General features: G+C 49.1%; 1 protein-coding gene across 3 annotated transcripts in view; it reads right to left on the bottom strand.

The window, feature by feature from the left end:
- The window catches only part of TRAPPC10 (trafficking protein particle complex subunit 10), a gene marked incomplete at both ends in the record, with an annotated part of 89275 nt that extends 83132 nt beyond the window's left edge, over window positions 1–6143 (bottom strand). For all 3 annotated transcript variants that reach the window (XM_079704839.1, XM_079704840.1, XM_079704841.1), the window contains one exon: window positions 6077–6143. In XM_079704839.1, the coding sequence (XP_079560965.1) occupies window positions 6077–6143 (67 nt within the window). The remainder of the gene's footprint in view (window positions 1–6076) is intronic.
- Window positions 6144–15518: the final 9375 nt, after the last annotated feature.

The raw sequence follows: 15518 nt of genomic DNA, 5'->3' as shown, positions 1-15518 counted from the left end.
GCCCAGGGAGCGGGAGGGAAGCACCCAGGGGGTCAGGAAAGCAATGCGGGCACCACGGGAAGAGGGGCTGCAGGGACCGAGTGGTTAAAGGCACAGCCAGGAGGCCAGTGTTGGGGCCAGGGGGCGGGTAGGCCGCAGAGGGTCTCAGAGCCCATGGGAAGGTCTGGGAATATTAGGCTGAGAAGGTGGGTGGCCCCTGGAGGGGCCTGAGCAGAGGAATTACATGCTGTACTTCTCTCTTAGAGAGACTGCCTTCAACCCCAGAGAGAACGAGCTTCAAGGGCCAGGATGGAAATGGCGTGGCCAGCTGGGAGGCTGCTGGGGTCCCAGGGAGAGATGAAGGGGGCCGGGGTTTGGGGGAGCAGCAGTGAAGGTGGGGAAAAGGGGCTGAATTCTAGATCAATTCAAAGACAGAATGCTATTTGCTGGTAGACTGAATGTCAGTTGTGAGAGAAAAAAAGTTGGGAATGACTACAAGGTCATCAATTTTAAATTTAAAAACCAAATATTCTCTAAGTGCAAAATACTGTGAATACATTTAAAATTCACGTTCAGAGCAGTTCCAAAGGAACGATTTGATTGCAGGCGGGGGCAGAAGGGAGGAAAGACGGAAAGGTGATACAAAGGGAGGAGAGAAAGCCCAGGAGGCTGCGGGCAAACGCCAGCAGGGGGACTGTGAGAGAGAGGGGTGATCTGATCGGGAGAATCGGAGGCTGCGCAGTCCCCGGCCCGCGGTCTGTCATCTAGATCCGAAGGCCCCAGGCCACAGCAGAGGGCCCGGAGATCAACAGGGAGCCCCTGGGAGACCACGCACCAAGTTGTGCAATCCATGTGAAAAGAGACTCCACTCCGTCAACTGGCAAAAAAGTTTTTTTAGACAAAAAAATTCTTCAGTAAGTCACTGGCCTTTTCAATAAAAGGTAACCAAGGTGGCCTTTCCTACCTCTTGTTGTGTGGACCAACCACCACGCTGTCAGTTCCTTTCTAGGGAAAGACCGGCTCATGTGTTATGTCTGTCATGCTTGATTACTTCAGAGATTCATCAGTGCTTAAATTAAAAAAAAAAAAAATCAGACCCCTGAGTCTCATTTGCATAAACCAAACTTTACTAGAACCTCTTCAGAAACACATCTTGTAAATCAGGCACATGAGCTGACGTTCAAGTGGAAAAGGAAGATTTTCACTTCTGAATTATTGGTTCAATTGAATCCACCCTAGAGTTGGGCTAACATACTAGTAACATGGGTTCCCAAATGTGTGCCCAGGTGCTTCAGGGTGCCGCAGCAAACCCAGAGAGGGACCAAAGGATGTTCCAAATTTTTGAGGGGAAACAGCAATACTGAAGATGTCCCAGGCCCCAGCTGGGTTAATCAGCTTCGATACTACATCGTGCTACAGTTCTTTCAATGACATCATTATCATCACAAAACAGGGTAACTGCTGTAATAAAAGGCCAAGAATCACCCCCACCACCACTGTCAAATAAACAAAGCAGCAGCGTCCAATCTGATTCCCAGGTTAGAGAAGTTGTGCAGTGCCCAACAGGTGCAACCGTCCCTAATATGTTATTGTGGTTATCTAAGAATGAAATAAAAATTTTCTTCCAATTTATGTGTATTTTTTTTCAAATAACTACTGTTAGGACATAATACTTAATAAAATTATTTGAACCTAACTACTTAATAAATGGAATTATTAAATATTCTTTTTAGCCTAGAGGTGTCATGAAAAAATTACTGAAGACACTAAGGCCACCATGAACAGAGAAAACTGAGAAGTCTCTCCTGAGTAGCTAACATTCTTTTTGCACATTCATCACTCTTCTGAATGCTTTACACATATTCATTCAATCCCCATATCAACCCTCCGAGACTGGTACCACCCGTCCCTATTTCACAGATGAGAAAGTAGTCATACAGTAAGTCCTGCCTGTTTCTAACCACGCACAGGTAGAAGCGATTTCTTCTTCTTTTTTTAAAAAATATTTATTTATTTATTTTTATTTTTGGCTGTGTTGGGTCTTCGTTGCTACACGCAGGCTTCCTCTAGTTGCAGTGAGCAGGGGCTACTCTTTGTTGCGGTGCGCGGGCTTCTCACTGTGGTGGTTTCTCTTGCTGTGGAGCGTGGGCTCTAAGCACGTGGGCTTCAGTAGTTGTGGCATGCGGGCTCAGTAGTTGTGGCGCACGGGCTTAGTTGCTCTGAACCACGTGGGATCTTCCCAGACCAGGGATCCAACCCGTGTCCCCTGAACTGGCAGACAGATTCTTAACCACTGGACCACCAGGGAAGTCTGAAGTGATTTCTAAATCAAGGGAAGTACAGGTACTAATGCCTCAGTCCCTGCCCTCCAAATACACCCCATGGAACTGGGGTTTCCTAAGGAGAAATGTTTCTGCCACTTCTCAATAGCTGATTCCCTACTGGCTTAAGGATTCAATATGGACCAAGACCTGCATTTATGTTTATCAGTTTAAAAAGAGGACATTTTAAGTTACTTTTCTGGCAATGAAACGGAGAGTGGTTAAATCACAAGCACCATACTTTCACGCTTGATAGAAAACTGCAATGTACAAATTTAAAAACTTTAATCTACAGGGGGTAAAAAACAAAACCCAACCAGGTAAAAAGCATTACGGATCTGCTCAGTTTTGTTGCCTTTTCCCCCCTTTGAAAATTCGTAATGTCAGATCCGGAACCCTAAATATAGAGATTGAGAAAAATTAAAGCAGCACCATCTGATGTGAGTGGGTGAGAACGGATCATTCAAATGAACACTGTTGTTTTTCAGATACTACACAATTCCACGTTGATAGTTATGTGCTACCTTAGATAGGATGCCAACAGCCAATAAAGAAACGCCACAAATCAGTGGAATTACAATAGCTTTGTCTGCTAAATGAGATAGCTGGAAAAGGAACATCTCTTTCCTAACATACCGTTGGATCAGAAACCTCAGTCTTTATTCCAAAGCAGAGAACTGATCCAGTGGTTGAAAAAAAAAATCTAAGCTCTAACTTAAATTTAGATCAAATGGATCTGCTGGATTTGTTTCAGTTTCACTGTGCATCTTTCATGATTAGTCAGTTTACTACAGGTATTCACATTGCTATGACCAGGTGATTCATCGCCCAATGTCATCACACCACTAGTACCGCAGACTGCTCGGTGGACATCCCTGTGCATTTCAGACACGTCCTCCAGTATTCCGAAGCTTCACCAGGCCTGGAGTCTAAGCAGATCCTCCACAGAGGTAGTCACTCTGCACCAGAGGCAGTTAGGCAGCAGCTTCGGGAAATTTTAATTACGGACTAAAGGCTCTTAGATACCTTCAGAATATTATTAAAATAATTTAGCAAGGTTTTCAAGGAATGATGTATTCTGTTTACCCCTAATCTCTGGGGACTTTCCACTCTTCTCATGGCCACAAATGAACAGTTCCTAAATTTACCTGAACTGGTAACATTCTACATTCTTCTCAGAACGGCTGATGCACAATTCGCTTTCACTCAAAGTAAAACGTTCTAAATCCTATGAAAACAATTGAAAACGAGCACAAACTCTGCTCTCATTTTACAATGAACAAACACAGACCTCCTCAGGGTGCAATGGCTGGAAAAGTATTAAACAGACTTTTGAAAACTAAAATGCTGCATACTAAAGGAGCTATGTACACAACAGCAAAGCCTCCCGATGGATTTTTTTAAAGCAATTTTCCTACTACCTTTGTCTACATTGCTTACACTAGCGGCTCCCTTCAACACATGTGCAGCTGAAAGAATGGAACAAGATAAAGAAAGTATAGGGCTTCCCTGGTGGCGCAGTGGTTGAGAGTCCGCCTGCCGATGCAGGGGACACGGGTTCGTGCCCCGGTCCGGGAAGATCCCACATGCCGTGGAGCGGCTGGGCCCGTGAGCCATGGCCGCTGAACCTGTGCGTCCGGAGCCTGTGCTCCGCAACCGGAGAGGCCACAACAGTGAGAGGCCCGCGTACAACAAAAAAAAAAAAAAAAAAGAAAGTATAACGTGAAACCAGGACAGCAAGTGCTTTACTGCAGCTTCAGTCCCAGACACACCAAAATGAAGTCAGCCTTCCTAAAACTTAAAAAATCTTTAACTTTTAAAGGGATCTTTTTTAATTTTCAAGGTAACTTTCTCTGAAAGTTTACTGAAGCCACTTTCTTTTCTGAGACTCCAATGAATGAATGGTTGTGCCTTTTAAAACACAGATACCATCAGTACAGACAACAGTTTTAAACACCGGAAAAACCTCCACCAACATAGCTTTTACAATAAATCTGTAGGAAAGGAAACTATCCTTTAGCTGTCTGTCACGCATGTGGGTATGAAACTAAACACTAGACCCATATCTCAAACACTACTAGGCTAACGATTTACCTGTTTAGTCAAGGTTGAACCCAACCCAAGGTTGAACTTTCTCTTCAGATATGTATTTACATAACGCCCATAGAAACACTGCTACGAGATGTAACCTAAGGGGTATGAGATATAACTAGACTTGTTAATGTTTCTCCAGGCAATACTGATCCAGCACTCAGTGTGCAGGGCACGTGGGGAGGAGTCTCCAGCGTCTGGAAGACACTGAAACCTAACAGGAAGACCACCCCGAGGAAGACCACCCCGAGCCTGGCTCCTCTTCCCTGAGGGTACAGAAAGCACCTGGGAATTAACTGCAGGGCCTCCAGATCAGCTCTACACACACCTGTTCTCTCAACTAAAGGTGTAGTCTTGAGCAAGACTTGCAGCTGTCCTGGTGAAAAGAGAAAACAGCTTCGAACTATGCAAGTGTCCAAATTTAGATGTGACACCGTCCATTTCCCTGAGAAAGTTTATCAGCTAAAGATAAAGCCACAGACTTCAACTTTAAATATACAATTTCTCAGGGATCTGACAAGAGAAAGCATACAAGGAGAGTATCCATTAATCAAAAAAAAAAAAAAAAAAAAAGAAGAAGAAGAAAAGAAAAAGAAAGAGAGAAAGAAACAAGAGAGGGCTCAAGAGCTACAGAACCACCTACTAAGGCCTAAGTGCCTGGCTAGATGTTGCTGTAGAAAGAGTGCTACCTTTCAAAGTGTGGAAGACCATCTGAAAAAACTAACTGAACATAAGAACACTGTCAGAGGTCAAAAATCCTAATAGTCTGAAACACCTGTCTGCAAGTCATCAAAATGTCAGCCAACATTTCAACACTTTCCATAAGCTCAGTGTTTCTGAACGTATTTAATTCCGAAGTTATGGCCGTAAAAATTAGAGGAAAATTTTCTGTAACAGAAAAACAATTCCTTTGTGGATGCCTACATGTGGCGCCAAAAAACAAAACAAAACCCGACACTCAAAATGAAGAGGCACCAGTCCAGTGGTCCAGAGCGTGGATGAGCTCACCGAACCTTTGCAGCCTCATCTGTGAAATGGGTTTCTGCTCTGTGCCAGCGTCTCGGAAGTGCCTGAGCGGCCTGCGGGGAAGAGCCCTGGGTCGCGGCCCCGGCCCGGCAGAGCCGCTGTGCCCAGGCAAGTGCAGCTGGGCACGGCCGACGGGTCTCCTGCGTCTTCCACTACTTAACACGTTACTGAGTTCAAACCCCCGTCTCCTAACAAACACGACAACCGCACGCAAACTTCGTCCACGTTCGCAACCGAGAGCCGGGAGACCCTCTGCGCGACCAGAGGAAACAGTGCGCCTGGAGGAGACCGGCCCCGCCGGTTAGGACCGGCCCGCGCGGGGCGAGCTGCCGAGCCTGCAGCCGGACGGAGCGCACAGCGGGGCCCCCTCGGGGCCCGCCCCGGGCGCTGTCCAACTGCAGCCGGACAACCTGAAGAGCGTCCCTGAGGAGGTCAGAGGTCGCCTCCAGGAGAGAGAGATACGAGGTCGGCCCCGGGGAGGTCGGAGGTCGCCCGCGGGGTCAGAGCCCCGCCGCAGCCGCCGCCCCGGCCACACCTCCATTCCAGGAAGCGGCCCGGCCGGGAGCGCGGGGGCCGGGCCGCGGGGGCCGAGGGGCCGGCGACCTGGGCCAGGCTGCACGCCGCGGCTGCCGCCCCCTCCCGCGCCGCCGGGCACTCACAGGTGACGATGGGCTTGTTCTCCATGGTGTAGATCACCGGCGGCACCGGCTCCTCAGAGGCGTCCATGGGCGTCCGGCGTCACCGGCCCGGCCTCCTGCGCCCCATGGGCAGCCCGAGGCCGCGCCGGGCCAGCCCGAGCCTAAGCGGCGCCGCAACCGCGACTGCGACGCCCGCCCGGCCGCTCGAGGTAGTTCCCTAGCCGGCCGCCCGCCGTCGCCGCCCGCCGGCCGCATCCGCTTCCGGTGCCGGCGCGCGGTGGTACCGCTTCCGGGGCGCGCGCGTTAAAGGGGAGGCCTTTCCGCTGCGCGGACGCGCTCCTCCGACGGAAAGGCGGTCCAGGCTGCGCGAGTGTCGGCGGAAGTATCTTCCGCGCCTCGGCGCCGAAGTCCACGCGGGCCAGACGTGGGCCGCTGTGGGTCCCTTACCGTAGGGACTGGACGGCCGGGAGCCGCCCCCCGGGCCGGCGCCCTCGGGCGGACAGGGCTGGCGTGGGGAGGGCAGCCGGGACTCGCCGCGGGGCGCCCACAAGTATCGCCCGCAGGAGTTCACGACGTCGAGGACGGCCCCGGCGGTCGCTGACCCGGGGCCCGTGGAACCACCCGGGGGTCGCTGACAGCCGCGTGCGGACACGGGGACCACCCTGGGGTCTCAGACATCCGGACAAGGGGACCACCTGGGGGTCGCTGACACCGACACATGGACCCCGGGCGTCACTGACATCAGCAGGTGGACACGAGCGTGTCCATTTCTCACCTGTGTGGGACTGCCGCCCATATCCTAGCATTGTTATTTCTACCAGAGGCCTGATGCCTCCGGGGAATCATTAGGACACCGGGTTAATTCCCACCACTGAGCCGAATGGCAGTTACCCCTTGCAACACTCTTGGTCTTGTGTTTCTTGTTACATTGGTTTTATGAAGTAATATTGCTGCCGTGAAGTAGAACAAGATTATATACCTTCTCAGTACAACCTAGACTCTCCAGCACCACGGTCCTCCTCAGGGTGCACCGGGGAGGCCGACTCCCACAAACTCTGCCCCGCGGTTGGAAGCAACCACCTTTCTCTGCATTGCCACAAGACTAGTTTCCTGTCTCCGTGACACTGTAAAATTCTTGAACTAGGGGCTATCTTTTACTTATGTCCCCACCCCCAATACCCAGCCACACAGGGCCTTCCACGGAGTAGGCACCTTCTGGGAATGCCACAAAATAAAACCTTATCTTAGCTGCATGTACATTTCTTATGCAAGGAAAGTAGGTTTGGGGTAACTTTTACAAATGAAATAAGGTAAATGTATGTGAAACAGTTTGAGTGTGAACACAGCTGCTAAATGTGTGCACAGTGCAGCGCTGTGCTTTGAGGCTGGGTGAGCAGGCAGAGGTCAGGGTCTAGGACAGCTGGAGCCTGTGAGGCAGGGCAGCAGAGCAGGAGGTAAGGATGAGAGACGGAAGTCTGCGTGGGGCTCAGTGTGAGGCTCAGCCTCAGCTGTGCTCAGCACTCACTGGACGAGGTTCCACAGGGTTTACCAGGAAGACAGTGAGAAGAGGGCAGAAATCCACAAGTTTGATGGAAAGCATTGAATTCTTACAGATCGAGAGACTCAGGAAAACCTCCGTAGAATACCTACGAAGAGGGACTTCCCTGGCGGTCCAGTGGTTAAGACTTCACGCTCCCAATGCAGGGGGCACGGGTTCATTCCTTGGTGAGGGAACTAGATCCCGCATGCCACGCGGTGAGGCCAAAATAAAAAAAATAATAAAAGGTAAAAGAGAGAGAGGACCACCACGAATGGCCAGTTATCACATGAAAAGATGCTCAGCATCCATTAGGTATCCAGGAAACGCAAATTAATGTAACCACGACATATCTCTTCACATCTACTCAAATAACAAAAATAAAATATGAAACAGAAGATCCCAAATGTAGACTCCAAGGCCAGGTCTCCACGTCTTTAGTCTATTCTAACAGAGAACTAAGTCCAGAGAGACTCTGAGAAGACAGACGCTAACAATTCTTCCTTCACGGCAGTGCTGTGGCCTGGCCCCACTGGCCAATTCTTGTTTGGAAGAATTTTCTTTCTGGATGGAGGGAAGGGGAGGTCAAAGCTCTTCCACTCTATACCAGGCGACACTCTGGCTCAAGGGCAGTAAGGGGACTCCTGGGCTATTCTTCCCCTCAGCAGACCTATCAGAGATTTTTTTTTTCACATGGGAATTTAGAAAATGCTTGAATTCAGCATACATACTGGTTTAGCAATTCCTTTCAATATTGGTGAAAATGATGCTATTTCTATCAATCGATGTCCATTCTTCTCTCTTTCAGATCCTTTTCTGCTGAGACAGCATTTGTTTTTTTAAAGGCTGCTGGAACTTGAGCCCAAATGGTCTTTCCTGGTAGCCCATTTCATTGTCTTCAGGCTGCAGAGAGCCTGTTCAATTATGTATTGGGATATTGCAGATGCTTTGTCTAAGGGGACGCCCCCCTGGGCTTTCTCTGCTCCACTGCTCAGGCCCTCTCCACAGAGGGCTGTGCTAAAACCAAAGGTGATCCAGCACATGTTCACAGCAGGTTTATTACTGGTAGCTGAAACTGGAAACCACCCAGGTGTCCTTTGACGGGTGACTGGTTAAACAATGTGTGGTCCATCAGCACTGTGAAAGACCACGCAGCAACAAAAAAGACTGAACTATTGATACACACAACCACCTGGATGGATCTTGGCAGAATTATGCTGAATGAAAAAACTCTAGGACTTCCCTAGTGGTGCAGTGGTTAAGAATCCGCCTGCCAATGCAGGGGACATGGGTTCGATCCCTGGTCTGGGAAGATCCCACATGCTGCGGAGCAACTAAGCCCGTGAGCCACAACTACTTACCCGCATGCCGCAACTACTGAGCCTGCGTGCTGCAGCTACGAAGCCCGTGCACCTAGAGCCCATGCTCTGCAACAAGAGAAGCCACTGCAATGAGAAGTCCGTGCACTGCAACGAAGAGTAGCCCCCACTCACCGCAACTAGAGAAAGCCCGCGCACAGCAACGAAGACCCAACGCAGCCAAAAATTTTTTTAAAAGAAGAAAAAAGAAAAAACTCTAACCCCCAAAGGTTATATATTATATGATTCCATTAATGGAACAGTCTTGAAATGACAAAATTATAGATGTGGAGAACAGTTTATTGGTTGCCAAGGGGTAAGGGGTGTGTGGGGGTAACGAGGGAATGGATGTGGCTGTCAAAGGGCAGCAGGAGGGACCTTGTGTGCATGGAATGTTGTGAGTCTGGACGGCACCAGTGTCGGCATCCAGATGTGATATTGCGCTAGAGTTTTACAAGACGCTGCCACTGGGGGAACCTGGGTAAATGTTACCAAGTCCAAGCTTGTACTGCTTGCCGCACACAGGCCAATAAATCGAGAGATGAGGTGTTGGGGCAGGAATAGCAACTTTATTGGGAAAGCCAGCAGATAGAGGAGAGGGTGGACTAGTGTCCCAAAGAAGCGTCTTGCCCAGGTTTGGATGCTAGTTTCTTTTATAGAACAAAGAGGGGGAGGTGAGGAGGTAAAGTTATAAAGGCCTTAAGTTGTTGCAAATATTTCCTGGTTTCAGCCAGACTCCCGGAGGGGATATGTCAATTTCTGCTTTCCTGCAGCCATTTACAGGTGGGCCTGGTCAGGGTGTTTCTGGTGAACTGAAGAAAAGGTATTTTTGCTTAAGCTCAGGCATGGGAGGCAGGGTTCCCAGAGATGGGCCATTATGTTTACCTTAAGTTATAGGCAACATCCCTTTACTGATTAACTTGTAGCAAAAGCAATAGAACATAAAGATTAAAGTAAAAGAAAGATCCAGTATGAAGTCAGATTTGTTTTTCCCTATTACATAAAGGGTGCATGGGAGCTCTACATACAACTGCGTATGAATCTACATGGTCTCAAAGTAGAAGTTTGATAAACTCAACTGACTTTCAAGATGTAACACACGAGTTTCCAAAGAATCCACCAGGTAAACTGTGTATTGCTTTTACCGTTCCACAGCATGCCAGCTCCTCTAACTGTACCTCCTTCGTTCACCAGATGTTCAGGAAAATCGCCATGGGCAGCGCTTGGCAGGGCAAGGCAGGGTGGTCCTGACCCTCTGGGGCAGGTGCTTCCTTACATTTCACCAAGCCTTCCCTAAATGGTAGCCTCAGGGCAGCAAATAGTCCACAAAAGGGAAACAGGAGTAGTAATAATTATGTGGAGAAATAATCTCCCTCTTGAGTCATAGAGGAAATGCCATATAAACTTGTTTTCTACTAAATTAATAAAAACTTGGTTGGGGGTGGGGGGAGGCTGAGGAAGGTGAGGGTGTGGGAAAGCAGGCAGCCTAGCACACCTGGACAGTGGGTTCTCTGCCTCGGTGGGTTCTCTGAGATGCCACCTTTTTAAACAGCAGTAGCACCCCTTCATCCTCTGACCCAACAATTCAATTTCTAGATCTCTTTAAGGAAACAGTCTCTCCCAAACCTTTATGGATAAAAACACACGTGGCACCGTTGCTGGCAGTAGCCAAAAATGGAAAACAATGAAAATAAATAAAAATGACTATGTTACATAAATGATGCCGTGTTTATTTGATGAACAATTATGTCACCATCAAAATAGTGTTTAGAAGGTGTTTATGATAGTCTGGAAAATCGTATAATGTTAATTGTTAAAGTGGATTCCTGGATCATAAAACTTTCTCCCTTGCCATGACGATGATTGCTACTAGCACTGTTTTTCCCCTCCTTATTGGCGTGGTACCTTTGATGAAGTATGCTGAAAGTCAGAGGAACCCGCCACTCCCCAGCTGGAAGAATCGTGGAGGGATAGAATTGAACAGGTTGAAACTGAGGCTTTAGCAACAGAGAAACCAACAGTCAGCGCCTGCCTGTTATCTGAAACCTGGATATCTTTAAGGCCTTTGGACCTTTTTAAAGTCTCTGGAGCATTTTAAAAGGAATAAACATTAGGGCTTCCCTGGTGACGCAGTGGTTGAGAGTCCGCCTGCTGATGCAGGGGACAGGGGACACGGGTTTGTGCCCCAGTCCGGGAAGATCCCACATGCCGTGGAGCGGCTAGGCCTGTGAGCCATGGCCGCTGAGCCTATGCGTCCGGAGCCTGTGCTCCGCAACGGGAGAGGCCACAACAGTGAGAGACCTGAGTACCGCAAAAAACAAACAAACAAACAAAAAAAATTGGCTTTTAAAAAGCTAAAAAAAAAGTCTTTAACAAACATGAAGGTGTGATATGACCACCACTACATAAAAGTAAAAAAAGAAAAAGAAAAACTATTTCAAAAGAGATTGGACGGAAATGCATCAAACTGTCTTGCCCTGGCGGTGACTTCCTCGCCCTTTTTCCACCTTATCTGCATTTCCACTTGTCTGTAAGGAGCCCGACCGTGTACACAAAAGAACAGAGCCGCACTGCACCGCTGGCTAGGTAGCTGATTTTGAGCAGGATACTTGAATTCCAAATCATTCTTCCCTTTTCCAGAGCCTCAATTTTCTCAGCTGAAAGCAGGAATTGTGATAGAATTTCCCCCTCCAAAACATGTGTGCTATGCAATTAATTCCCTCAGAATCCTTGAGACAGGTATTCCTATCTCCATTTCACAGATGGGGAAGTGGAGGAACAGACAGAGGAAGTGCTTGCCCGGTGGCAGCTCAGAGAACAGCCCCCGGTGCTGGGCCTCTCAGGGAACACGGTGAGTGTTGCTCGGGAGCTCCCGGAAGCCACAGCTCGGGGTGGTGGTGCCTCACCTCGTCCCATTTTACGCAGGAGGAACCCGAGGCACAGCGGGTTGAAGGGCAGAGCTGGGGGACGAGCCGGGCGGAAGCCCCAGCCCACCTGCCCTCCTCTTAGTCTCAATAATAGGCTCAGTTCACTGTTCGCTGTTACTGGCTTTGTGCATCACTTTCCGTGTTTGTTTGTATAGACACAGTATCCTCTTCCCAGGTTTTATTCTGCATAATGTGACTTAAATAATTAGCAATAATGAAATCAAACCTGGCACTGTGGATGCCATTTCCGGACATTCTGTTCAATGCTCCTATTTTTAGCTCAGTTGCTTCTTTCTTGGCTTTCTGACAGCCTGGATTCTCGCCCTCTCCTTTCAAGCTGAGGTTATCCCCCAAGAGGCCTTTCCATGCCCACACCTCCTGTCCCTCACCTGGGTCTCTGCCGGATGCAGACAGGAGGCAGAGGCCGGAATGACCACCGTGCAGGAGGTCCCCACACGTCCTCCCTCCACCTGCTTGGGCTGTTCTCCAGCCCAGGGGGCCGCCCTCTTCCCCGGTGGCAGAAGTCAGCTGTGGGAGCAGGGCTAGTGGCTCTTGTGCCAGCTACTGGCACACCTAATATCGGGGGCCGGGGGCAGAAGAGAGTGGTGGGCGGGAAGGCCAAGCCGCCCAGAATGCCAGCCTCCAAAGACACCAAGCTCCATGGGCATAAGCAGGAAGGGCGGGGTCCGCTAACCCAGATCTCCGGGTGTGTCTCTTCCCCCGTAACCGTCCGGTCACAGTGGCCTGCGGCGTGACTCAGACTCCAGCAGACACGTAGGGTGCCCGAGGCCCCATGCCCGCAGCTCGCTCTGATTCAACTGCAGCTAGGCGGCCCTGGCACGGGTAGGGTCCCACCTCCAGGACCCGCTGGGGCCTCCAGAGCAGCCTGAGCAGGAAGTGGTGGGAAACTGACACCACCAGGCCCTCCGTCAATGAGTTGGGGGATCAATGTGCAAACCTCACAGTGTGGGGTGCACGGCTCCCGAGCGGGCCTGGCGGCGGGTCGAGCCCACGGAGACAGTGAGCTCAAGGACAGTCACCGTCGCGCGCCTGGTCCTTGCCGCCCCCCGCCCCACGCTCTTCCTCCTCTTTCTGGGGCCACCGACAAAGAAAACCCACCTGCACCAAGTCTGGTTCACACCCGACCTGACCTAAGACGCAGCCTGATCCGTGTCATGAAGGAGGCATCCTTCTCTAAAGTCTGAAATAGACGCATCCATGGCCTGGTCACTGAAAAGCAGTGATTCGTCGACTACCTAAATGTTACATGTTTAGTGTGCTGACCAGGAACTTGGCTGGCTCAGAAAAATCACGCATAATAAATGCTTTGTTTTTTTATTTAAAAAAATTTTTTTCTGGCCTTGCAGCTTGTGGGATCTTAGTTCCCTGACCAGAGATCGAACCCATGCCCGCAGCAGTGGAAGCACGGAGTTCTAACCACTGAACCACCAGGGAAGTCCCCAAATGCTTTGTTTTGAACATCAAGAGTACTTAATAAATAGAAAACCCTTTTTACCCTTGAATCCTTTAATGAATGTGGAAGCAATATTTGAGGACCATGGCCCTGAAGGAGGCCTGGCAGTTGGCATGGCCTGGCCGTCCTCATGTCTCTGCCAGCTGTCCCTGACCAGACAGGCCAGGAGCTCCAGAACAAAGGTGACAGAAGGCGACAGAGCTGGGCCCACACAGTGTCGGTGGTGAGCTCGCCAGTGTCTGCCCTGCTCTTGCCGCAGCTGGCACAGAGGCCCCAGGTAGGTTTTCTGAGTGAGGGGCTCGCTGTTGTCTCTGGGGTCCTTGCTGCTATGTGGGCCCCAGGGCTGCTTCCCCAGGCCCAGCGGCCACCTTTGACCCCTGGCTCCTCCTCGCCCCTGCCCTTTCTTTGCAGAGATTTCTACTGACCCAGGCAGCCAGATAAGATGGCGAGGGGGAAGGAAGATACGCTGTCCTCCCAGAAACCTCAGACAGAGCATGTTCTTTCTTCAAGGCTACTGCATGGAGGAAAGGAGTAGACCGTTGTTTAAGATACAGCCTCAGGGACTGCCCTGGCGGCCCAGTGGTTAAGACTCCACGCTTCCACTCCAGGGGGCACAGGTTCCATCCCTCATGTCAGGAGACACAGAGAAAGGCTGGCTCTGCTGGTAAGAGGGGCGTTGACTCCGCCTCTTAGTCCATGGCAGAACCAGTGCAAATGCAGCCATATTCACAGCCCAACAAGATGATCGGTAAGGTGGACGTGAGGGAGGCATTTCCAGCATAGCTACAGGGACAGGCACCCCCTCTCCACGTGGCCCTGGAACATTCACAAATGCCGACCATATACTTAGCCACAGAGAAAACCTCAATAACTTTCCAAACTGTAGGAAAATACAAGATTTTCTGATGACCATAATGCAATAATACCAGAAATTGATAACAAAATAAGGAAACAGAAAAGGCAGCCTACTTGGAAATCTACAAATTTTTTCCTAAACAACTTGGGTCAAAGAGCAAATATAAAGCCAACTGCACAATGCCTAAAAATCAAAGATAATGAAAGCACTACATGTTAGGACCTGTGAGCAGTGCTTCATGGAAAACACATCGCCTGAAATTCAAATACATCAATTTTTAAAAGAGGAAGAATGAAAACAAATGAATTCATCACTGAATTAAAAGATTAGTAAATGGAAAACGAAAATAACTGATAGGAGAGAAGGAAGGAGTTACCAAAGAAGATACACAGATTGCCAACAAACAGATGAAAGGATGCTCAACATCACTAATCATTAGAGAAATGCAAATCAAAACTACAATGAGGTATCACCTCACACTGGTCAGAATGGCCATCGTCAAAAAATCTACAAACAATAAATGCTGGAGAGGGTGTGGAGAAAATGGAACCCTCTTGCACTGTTGGTGGGAATGTGAATTGGTACAGCCACTATGGAGAACAGTATGGAGGTTCCTTAAAAAACTAAAAATAGAACTACCATATGACCCAGCAATCCCACTACTGGGCATATATGCTGAGAACACCATAATTCAAAAAGAGTCATGTACCAAAATGTTCATTGCAGCTCTATTTACAATAGCCAGGACATGGAAGCAACCTAAGTGTCCATCAACAGATGAATGGGGTAAAGAAGATGTGGCACATATATACAATGGAATATTACTCAGCCATAGAAAATAATGAAAATGAGTTATTTATAGTGAGGTGGATGGACCTAGAGTCTGCATACAGAGTGAAGTAAGTCAGAAAGAGAAAGACAAATACCGTATGCTAACACATATATATGGAATCTAAAAAAAAATGGTACTGATGAACCTAGGGGCAGGACAGGAACAAAGATGCAGACGTAGAGAATGGACTTGAGGACACGGGGAGGGGGAAGGGTAAGCTGTGACAAAGTGAGAGAGTGGCATGGACATATATACACTACCAAATATAAAACAAATAGCTAGTGGGAAGCAGCTGCATCGCACGGGGAGATCAGCTCCGTGGTTTGTGACCATCTAGAGGGGTGGGATAAGGAGGGTGGGAGGGAGACGCAAGAGGGAGGGGATGTGGGGATATATGTATACATATAGCTGATTCACTTTGTTATACAGCAGAAACTAACACAACATTGTAAAGCAATTATACTCCAATAAAGATTTTT

The sequence above is a fragment of the Hyperoodon ampullatus genome (assembly GCF_949752795.1).
Source record: "Hyperoodon ampullatus genome assembly, chromosome: 5".
Lineage (NCBI taxonomy): Eukaryota > Metazoa > Chordata > Mammalia > Artiodactyla > Ziphiidae > Hyperoodon > Hyperoodon ampullatus.
The sequence above is the reverse complement of the archived record's forward strand: the minus strand, read 5'-3'. Positions and strand labels throughout refer to the sequence as shown.